Below are 9175 nucleotides of genomic sequence, written 5' to 3' on the forward strand. Positions count from 1 at the left end.
GGAGCGCAACACATCGGACATTGTCGTTAGAAGGCATCGAACATGTTTGCGACGCGTCCTACGAACAAAGTTCGATCTCCCGGCGCACCGTTCAACACTGTCCGATCTCCGGGCGCGCCGTTCAACAAAGTTCGACCTCCTGGCGCGCCGTTCAACGCTGTCCGATCTCCTTTTCAGCTTTTATCTGCACCGTAGGCTTCAATCCGTGATATCTTCGTTGATAGTTCACTTAAAATGAAACTTATAAATTCTATTTGATCCTCAAAGATTACGCAACGCATTGGACCAATAATAATATGCCATGATCTTGACGAACAGACGTACGAGGCGTTTAAACTTCCACCTCACTGCAAACCCCGAAAAGGAGATCGGACAGCGTTGAACGGCGCGCCAGGAGATCGAACTTTGTTGAACGGCGCGCCCGGAGATCGGACAGTGTTGAACGGCGCGCCGGGAGATCGAACTTTGTTCGTAGGACGCGTCGTTTGGTTCTTTTGTGGTAAACTGGATTCAGCACCAGGCTGGTAGCACTCGGACTGTCACAAATAATGGCCACAGGGAGTTACTTTCTGCCCCAGAATTTCTTCCAGCAGTCGTGACAGATGCACTACTTTCTTGTCGCATTCAGAGATGCTGATGAACTCGGCCTCGGTGGATGAATGTGCCACACACTTCTGTTTGCGGGCTTCCCAGCTCACAGCTCCGCCACAGACGGTGAAACAATTTCCTGGGTAGGATCTGCGGTCATGGTCGTTGGTCGTTGCCCCAATCAGCATCTGAGTAAGAACAAAGGCCATTTAGATTTCCATCATAAACAAGTTTCAAGCCTTGAGTGCCCTTAAGGTAGCGAAGTGCCGTTTTCAAAACAGCCACATGCTCTTGTCTAGGATCAGATGAGAACTGGCTCAAGGCGCTTGCACAGAAGGAGAGATCAGGTCTGCTAGCAATGAATAAATGCATGATTGAGCCAAGAATCTAACGTGAAGGATACTCAGGGTCAGCAGGTGGAGTTTACTCTGGTGTCATCCTCATCCCAGGCTCCACCGGTATCAGTGTGATGGGTTGCAGTCCAGCAGTCCATGCTTCTCCAAGCAAGATGAAGTGGGTGATCATAGTGGCAGTCTTCTTCTTCCCGTCTCGGTTGATCCTCATACCCAACACCTCATGAGCCTCTCCGAGATCCTTGATCTTGAAGTGATGACAGCTTGTCCTCCAGAACCTAAAACTGGTTAGCATTGTTATGGAAACAGATCAGGTCTTCAACAGACAGCTCACAAACAATAGTAGTTTCTTCTCTCTTGATCAGGTAAGGGTAGGTGGGGCACATAGTGTCACTTTTTGGAAAATCTTTTCTAGCAGTCGTTATTTAGGCAGAATTTCGGATTTCTGGGTTGGTGTGCCTTTATTCGACCTTTAGTCACAGGAAACCACTGTGACCTCCGCAAAAATATTCGTGTCTTCTCCCAAATCATGGCGAGAAGAGACCGCGAAAGGGAAACTTTAATACTATCTAATAAAATTTAACTGACGACCTAATAATACAATTTTGATTGGCGGGGATTGTCAAGTTATGGTTTATCTATCATAAACTAAGCATAACACTATTATTACTATTTTTTTAAAACAAAATAACTTGTATTATTTGGTTGTTTGGATAGCATTACCGTTCCTCTTTCTGATAAAACTGAGCCCTATCAATAATTCCATTTTGTCTGTAAAAATTCTGTCCAGAAAGCCAGTAAAGTAAAAGACATTGTGGCCTCTGCCCTCTTAATTTAATGTGATTGGATTTCATTAATCAATGTATTTCTTCTCAACAGCTATATTGCAGCACATGAAGTGGACTTATAAAGTCGTCATAGGAGAGAGTGAAATCAGGTCAAGAATTTCAAGGGTCGCCAGTGCTGCATACAAGAAGCCTCCAGGAGAGGAAGATGCCGTAGCAGCAGAGGGTGGCAAGAAAAAGAAGACTCAGAAGAAAAGTGAAGAAGTTGAAAAGACGAATAAGGAATCTGTTGAAAAGAAAGGCACTGATGATGACTCAGACAAGGATGACTGGCTCTCTCCTAAGAAGCACAAGAAGAGTGAGAAATCTGTTCAGAAGATAGGCACTGATAATGCCTCAGACAAGGATGACCGACCCTCTCCTAAGAAACGCAAGAAGAGTGAGAAATCTGTTGAGAAGAAAGGCACTGATGATGATTTGGACAAGGATGACCGGTGCTCTTCTAAAAAGAGCAAGAGTAAGCAGAAACATACTCAAAGCCCTAAGAAGACGTTTAAGCTCAACAAAGAGCTTGCTGCTGATGGAGACAAACAACACATTTATAATAATCTTGAGGAAGCAGAGTTCTCAGATATGAGCTCTACAAGCAGCAGTGGCATATTGAATAACAACACCTCAATAAATTGCAGCCTTAAAACTGTTTTTATATTTTCAAATATCGTTTACCCTTTCATTTTTATTTTATTGTGGCTGTTTGCAAATCTATCAAGACTGATGACTATATGATTAGAGATTTAACTCATGCAAGCCATGAGGCATGTTACAGTTCTGTTTTTTTTTGTTTGAATAACTTAATTATGCTAGTGCTTTAGGATAATCTTCCTGTACTAGTATAATTTGACTGATACTTCAGTAAGTTCCAGATTTTTTTATTTGTTTTGTTTTTAAGTGTCATATTACACATTAATTTGTAGTATTATAATCATGCAAGTGCTTTAGGATCATCATCCTATACTAATATATAATTTGACTGATTCTTCAGTAAGATTCAAATTGTTATTTGTTTTGTTTTCAAATGTTTCACCTGTTACACAAAGCTTCAAATTTTTATTTGTTTGTTTTGTTTCAATATATGTCATAATTTTCTTAACAAGCATGTGTGTAACTTATGCCTTCACCCAATGATACCATTTAATTTGCTTCTCTGTATTTGTCCGCGCGGGCAAAGAGGGGGGTCCGGGTAGATATTCAGGGGAGCATCGGAGGCGTGGACTTTTTAGGGATGCTCGGGGAAGAAAAGAAGGATGGCGAAGGATAACCGAGGGATGCAAAAAGCCACTCCTTTCTTATCGCTAGGGACAGGTGGGGAAGGTATCTCCACGGAATACATCCCAGGGATGTTCGCGGGAGAAAAGGAGGATGGCGGAAGGATAACCTAGGGATACAAAAAGCCAATCCTTTGGAAAGGTGGGACAAGTATCCCCACGGAATCCCTGTTAACAGGTACCCCTAGGATATCCATAGGTTATCCTTAGGTCTTCCATGTTGAAACATATTAGGATATCACATCCCTAGTACGTCCCTAGCTACCACTCAGAGAGGCGCCATCCTAAACCCATCTCTCGAATCCATCAGGGTATAACCTGGGATAACCCCAGTTGCCAACCAAAACAAGGGATGGGGTAAGTGCTACTATACTGCCTTCAGAAAGCAAGAGCAAAGTTTCACTGTGGATTTCTTATACTGTTGTTAGTGAATCAAACAACTCAACCCTCCCCAAAGTGTTGTTGGACCGATTATTGATGAAGTGAAATGCATTCATAAGGTAAGGATCCATATTATTTTAGTTTGTGGTCTCAACCGCACAATCCAATAAATATTTTTTAAGTAACCTCCTTGTCACCGTAAATATAGCTTTAAAGGATACTATCTTATGAACTATGTGCGGCTATGTATTCCCCAATCTTGTAGGAACACCTGGGAATTTTCACTATTCCTCTACTGCCGATATTAAGTCACTGGTAATTAAAAGAAGACAGCGCTGCAGAGCGCACAATAAAAGGACATCGGACAACGTTAGTAGAACCCGTCGTGTTTGTAACCCAACGACCTCAACCAAAAAGATCAATGTCGTAATTTGATGAAAATTGCCTAAAAATCGGATGAGCACAACTTGGCCGTCCTCTCACCGCCGTTACAACTCCCCAACCAAGGCGTTCTCGATTGCAAACGACCTTAGTCATTCAGAACATATACATTTGGTTCCGGACGTGCCATATTCGAAATACGGAGGTCTGTTACACACTGCCCCTGTTACACACTGCCCCATCCTCCCTTACCTTTAAGCATAATTTCGCACCCTGTGCGGAAAAATAACCATGGGTTTTTTTCAAAGTACAGACGTGTCTGAAATTACAGCACTTTCAGTCCCTAATGTCGGACATTCTATAAATGGCTGCCGTGGTTTACTAAGTTAAGCTATAAATTTGACACGGGTATCATTCGATAGGCCCTGACCCATAGTACCTTGAATCTCAACAGATTTCTCATACTCTATCAGGTGTCCTCGAAACAGACGGAAAACAGCTAATTTTCTCCTATCAACTATCAAACACGAAGGGGGTCTTCTCTTCAGTTAACTTCCTTAAGGGTTTTGCTAAGGTGGAAAATTGAGGTAAAAGTATTCAATAAAAATTTAGCATGCCCAGAAAAGAGCGAACCTGCTTAGGGTCCTTTGGCAAAGGAAAGTTAGTTATTGCAGTAGTTAAACCTGGAGAGACCTCCCTTCGGGAGTGATTACAAATCCGAGAAATTCAAGGCGATTAACAAACCAATCACACTTGGAAAGCTTGATGCGAACATTATGTTTTTCTATACGCCCGAGAGCTAGTAGGGTTTTGTTGAGGCAATCTTGAGGGTCATTGCCCTTAATGAGGATGTTGTCAAGATAACACACTATATCATTGAGACCTAACAAAATTAAATCCATTACAGATTGGAAGATTGCTGCCGCACTAGAAACACCATAGATAAGTCGAGTTAATTTAAATAGACCCCTGTAGGTATTTACCACACACAATTCTTGTGACTTAGGGTGCAAGGCTAGTTGTTGATAGGCATCAGTAAGATCTAAGGATGTGTAAACTTTACCGTTGGCAAGTTTGGCGAAGACTTCTTCGGGCTTGGGCAAGGGGTAATGGTCAACCCTTAAATTTGGATTTAGAGTTTTTTTGAAATCGGTGCAAAACCGAATTCCACCATCTTTTTTTTGAACAATAATGCCAGGAGAAGCCCAAGCCGAATTAGTTATAGGAACAAACTTGCCATCGGTAATGTTTTGATCAAACAATTTGTTTAAGGGATCTACTAGGTCAAAGGCTACGGTATAGGCTCTTGCAAAAACGGGATTGTAGTCATCCTTTAAAGTTAATCTAGCTTGGTAGCCTTCAATAACTGTATCTGCCTTAGTGTCAAAGACACGAGGAAATAGAAGGGTTAGTTCATGAATAGAAGGGTATTGAATAACTTTGTTGACTGGTTTAGTATCCCAGATAAAATCTCTCCAATAAGGAATTAAAGAGTCTAGCCAAACTCGCCCTAAAAGCGGGGTGAAGTTTGGTGTATTATCACAGAGAAGCAAAGGCAATTGATGATCTTTATGATTGAAGGTCACTTGAACTAGAGCTTCACCAGCATTGGAAATTGGACCGGCTGGAGTGACCATTCTGACATTGGAAGGAATCAGTTGGAAATTTGGAAATAATTGTTTGAATAATAATAAAGGCATCACCGCAGGGTGAGCACCAGTGTCCACCTCAACTGTGGTTGACACTTTATTAATGAGCAAATTAATTAGGAGTGGGGGACTGTTAGTCACTTGACCCACTGAGACATGGTAAATGTCCCTTGTTATTATTTTACTAGCTAGTTTGTTAAATAGGAAGGCGCCTAACCTAAAGGGGATTTTAATTAACCTAATTAAGAAATGCATGATTAAAATTAATTAGCCTACGCAATAAAAGTAAAAAATAGTAATAAATAATATAAAATATGTGATTAAAAACTAAGAGTGGGACCAGCCCAATGCAATATCACAAAAATGACTAGGATTGTGGCTTGTTACGCCAGGTATCCAAGAAACCAAATAGATTGTTAACTTCTCGATCAACGGAAATTGAGTTTAAAGGAACTGAATTAGAACCTGAAGGAGCAGAAGGTTTGGCAGGATTGGTGAGTGGTTGTTGGGGTTGCTCACCTCGAATAGTATTGACCCTGCTGACACTTCTGCAGGCTGGAGCCGTATGGCCTTTCCTGTTACATTTGCTGCAGATCCAGTTTACTGCTGGACAGGTTCTTCCATCATGTCGTTTGGTACATCTGTAGCGTCGGTTCCACTGCTTCTGGTTTGAAGTTGATGGATTGGGGTTCCGTTGATTGAAGTTCCGTTGCTTGAAGTTACTTGGGTTTCTTGGTTGATTCCAGTTCTTGGGTTTCTGTTTCAGCTGTTGGTTTGGTTGGGCTACAACTCTTCCAACTGGGAGAGCTTGAGCCAAGGCCCTTCCTTGAACTCGAACCGTTTCTGACTGTTGAACAATACGCTTGGCATCAGCTAAAGTCAGTTCAACTTCATCTAGAAGTAAGGCCCTTGTTCTGTCGTTACGGATGCCGGTGATTATTCGATCGCGGATTGCTTCGTCTCGACCATTTCCAAAATTGCAGCGTTCTGCCATGGTGGCTAGGGCATCAAAATAATCAGAAGCGGATTCTTGCTCTCCTTGAACTCGTTGTGAAAAGTGAAAACGGTTGACTGGAATAAGGAATGGCGGCTCAAAACGTTCGCGGAGTACATCGCTTAGCTCTTCAATAGGATATTCATTTGGTCGGTCTGGCAAACAGGCATTTACTAGGGTGGCATGCGCAACGGGTCCCATCTTTGACAAGAACAGAGCTCTTCTGCGATTATGAGCAATAAATCCTTCGTCATCCGGCTCTTCAAAGTCTACATCGTAGAGGAAGCAATAGTCTTCGAATTGTTGAAACCAGGCAAGAGTTTCGGCTTTTGTACAATATGGATGGACTGATGAGTCTGCTCAAGATCCTGCTTACGAATTTTTCAAGAGAAAACATCTCGAGCTTTCTATGGAAAATGGATGCATTTTGTGGGGCTCAAGAGTAGTTATACCATATGCCTTGCAACCGCAAATTTTACATTTGCTCCATGCTGAGCATCCAGGAGAGACAAGAATGAAGCAGCTGGCTCGGAGCCATGTTTATTGGCCAAACATTGACTAGGATATTGAGCAGTTAGTAAAGCAATGTGGTGTATGTCAAGTCACGCAGAATGCGAGAAAAGATGTTCAAGTTCGACCATGGAATTGGTCTACACAACCTTGGAGAAGACTCTTTGTAGATTTCGCCAAGAAGTATGGTCTCACTTTTATTGTAGAAGTGGATCATCACTCCAAATTTCCTTTCGTTGAAGCAATGACGAAAACTACTGCCACTGATGTTATTGACTATCTAAGAACTCTTTTTGCTCTGTTTGGTTTACCCAACGAGTTAGTCTGCGACAGTGGTCCACCATTTAATTCACAAGAGTTTAGTCAATTTCTACAGAAGAATCAATGTCATCTTTTGCATTCACCTGTCACTCATCCTGCGTCCAATGGGCAAGCAGAGAACATGGTGAAGAACTTCAAGAAGACTTTGATGAGGCAGTTACTTGGTCCAGAGACTAGTAAGAGAACCATTGCACATCAAGTCAGTGCATTTCTGTTCTCTTATCGGAATACTCCTCATACTACCACAGGCTAAACTCCGTCTGAGCTGGTTCTCAAGAGAAAGGTCAGAGGTTTCCTCTCGGAATTAAATCCCCTGACCCTGACGCATCTCTCAAACAGAATACAGTCTCAACAAGAAAAGATCAAGAATCTTCACCAGAATGAAAGAAGATTCAAGCCTGGTGATAAAGTCTGGGTCAGAGTCGAGGTAGAAAAGCAAATGATTTACAAGCCTGCTAGCATTGTGAAGAAAGTGAGTGAAAACTACTATGACATCGAGTTGAACGGCCGACTGAGGCATACCTCATCAGAGCACCTGTTTGACCGAGATCCACTGGCTGAACCAATTAGCTTGAAGGCTTTACCTCGACCTGCTATTGAAATACCAGAAAATGAACAATTCCTAGTTCAAAATCCCACTCCAGTTCCCGTGATAAATTCTGCCAACAATTCTACTCCTGTGGCATCATCACCGGGAGAGCTTGCAACACAAGTTCCAAGTGTGCAATCTTCGTCAGCAACTCCTGCGAAAGCTACTCCTATTCTGACGGCTTCTAATCCAACTTCTTCTGCGGAGAGAATGCCGCCGAGAAAGTTATTTCAAACTGCTGTACCTTCTAGCAGACCACAGCGCAATGCTGGTTTGCCTTCCCGCTACCGGGATTACTTTGTTAAACTGTGATTGTTTTTTTAATCATTTTTTTAACTTGTATTTTTTAAATAAAAATAATTTTTTCATGTTAATACTTCTCTATTTCAATTAACTATTTTGATATGTTAAACATATTTTACAATTTGTATTGTGCATTTCTCTGATTGTCTTATCAACTATGATTTGTATTTTTTACAAACTGCCTTTTGATTGTATAACTTTTTGCTTTGCTTTTATTAATGAACTCCTCCCTTGATTTATGTACATTGCTACTACTTCTCTTCAAAAATTCATTGTTTGTATGTAAATTCAATTCAAGAGGGGGAAAGTTGTTATAGTTGGCATTAGTTTTTATTCACACTCAAAATTCATTATTGGCAGTTACTAGTTTTCCTTTTATGTAATCCACTCCTGCTACTTCAGTTCTAGTAAAGACTTCCTTCAGACATGAACAACTCTTTCATTTGACAAGTCTACCCTGAACGCTCTGTCAGAAAGTGACATGATTCTATTGAATCAAGAATTAGTAAATTCAAGTCAAATCAAGTAAATCTGTAACAATGACTACTACTCCATTTTTCAGATCAGAAGAATCATTTAGTAAACTAGTTATCATTACAGGCTTTAATTGCATACATTAACTCCCTTCGATCGAGTAATCATTAGGCTGATGTCTGCCTTTCTGTCACGTGAAGCCAGAAACCATTCTGTGGCGTGGGACCGGGCGTATTGGGATCCAATTTGAGCTTGACGTCAGTCTTACTACCGACGTCAAACTCATGCTGCTGCAATAGCCCAGCCAGGCACAGCTTCATTTCAAGAATTGCGAATCGTTCGGCAACGCAGAATCGTGGTCCTTTTCCGAAGGGCAGGTAGTTGTACTGGTGTCGGCTCTTCTTGGCCTCTTCGGTGAAGCGGTCTGGGTCGAAGCGCTCAGGCTCAGGAAAAATGTCAGGGTCGTGCATGGCCTGCCACACGGGGATCCAAACCATGACGGACGGGTCAATCATTACGTCT

The 9175-nt window shown here is 41.8% G+C and overlaps 2 protein-coding genes across 2 annotated transcripts; one reads left to right on the forward strand and one right to left on the reverse strand.

Moving 5' to 3' along the window:
- Window positions 1-180: 180 nt before the first annotated feature.
- LOC113211058 (uncharacterized) lies at window positions 181-7460 on the reverse strand. Its single transcript, XM_052273780.1, has 2 exons — window positions 5982-7460; window positions 181-1219 (listed from the first exon to the last, which is right to left on the reverse strand). The coding sequence occupies exons 1-2, from the start codon at window positions 6655-6657 to the stop codon at window positions 1149-1151; spliced, it is 747 nt and encodes a 248-aa protein (XP_052129740.1). The 5' UTR covers window positions 6658-7460; the 3' UTR covers window positions 181-1148.
- Window positions 7211-8188, forward strand: LOC127750968 (uncharacterized). The gene is made up of 3 exons (XM_052273776.1): window positions 7211-7486; window positions 7536-7570; window positions 7627-8188. The coding sequence occupies exons 1-3, from the start codon at window positions 7211-7213 to the stop codon at window positions 8186-8188; spliced, it is 873 nt and encodes a 290-aa protein (XP_052129736.1).
- The last annotated feature ends 987 nt before the right edge of the window (window positions 8189-9175 follow it).

The sequence above is a fragment of the Frankliniella occidentalis genome, unplaced genomic scaffold (assembly GCF_000697945.3).
Source record: "Frankliniella occidentalis isolate FOCC.00 unplaced genomic scaffold, Focc_3.1 Scaffold299, whole genome shotgun sequence".
In the NCBI taxonomy this organism is placed as follows: domain Eukaryota; kingdom Metazoa; phylum Arthropoda; class Insecta; order Thysanoptera; family Thripidae; genus Frankliniella; species Frankliniella occidentalis.

Excerpts from the sequence above, each read along its gene's own strand:
- LOC127750968 (XM_052273776.1), top strand. The coding sequence starts at position 7,211 with ATGACGAAAACTACTGCCACTGATGTTATTGACTATCTAAGAACTCTT. Across the intron at positions 7,487-7,535 it reads AGAGAACCATTGCACATCAA|GCTAAACTCCGTCTGAGCTG; the intron begins GTCAGTGCATTT and ends ATACTACCACAG. Across the intron at positions 7,571-7,626 it reads AGCTGGTTCTCAAGAGAAAG|AATACAGTCTCAACAAGAAA; the intron begins GTCAGAGGTTTC and ends TCTCTCAAACAG.
- LOC113211058 (XM_052273780.1), bottom strand. The coding sequence starts at position 6,657 with ATGGGACCCGTTGCGCATGCCACCCTAGTAAATGCCTGTTTGCCAGAC. Across the intron at positions 1,220-5,981 it reads CAGGGTCAATACTATTCGAG|GTTCTGGAGGACAAGCTGTC; the intron begins GTGAGCAACCCC and ends AACCAGTTTTAG.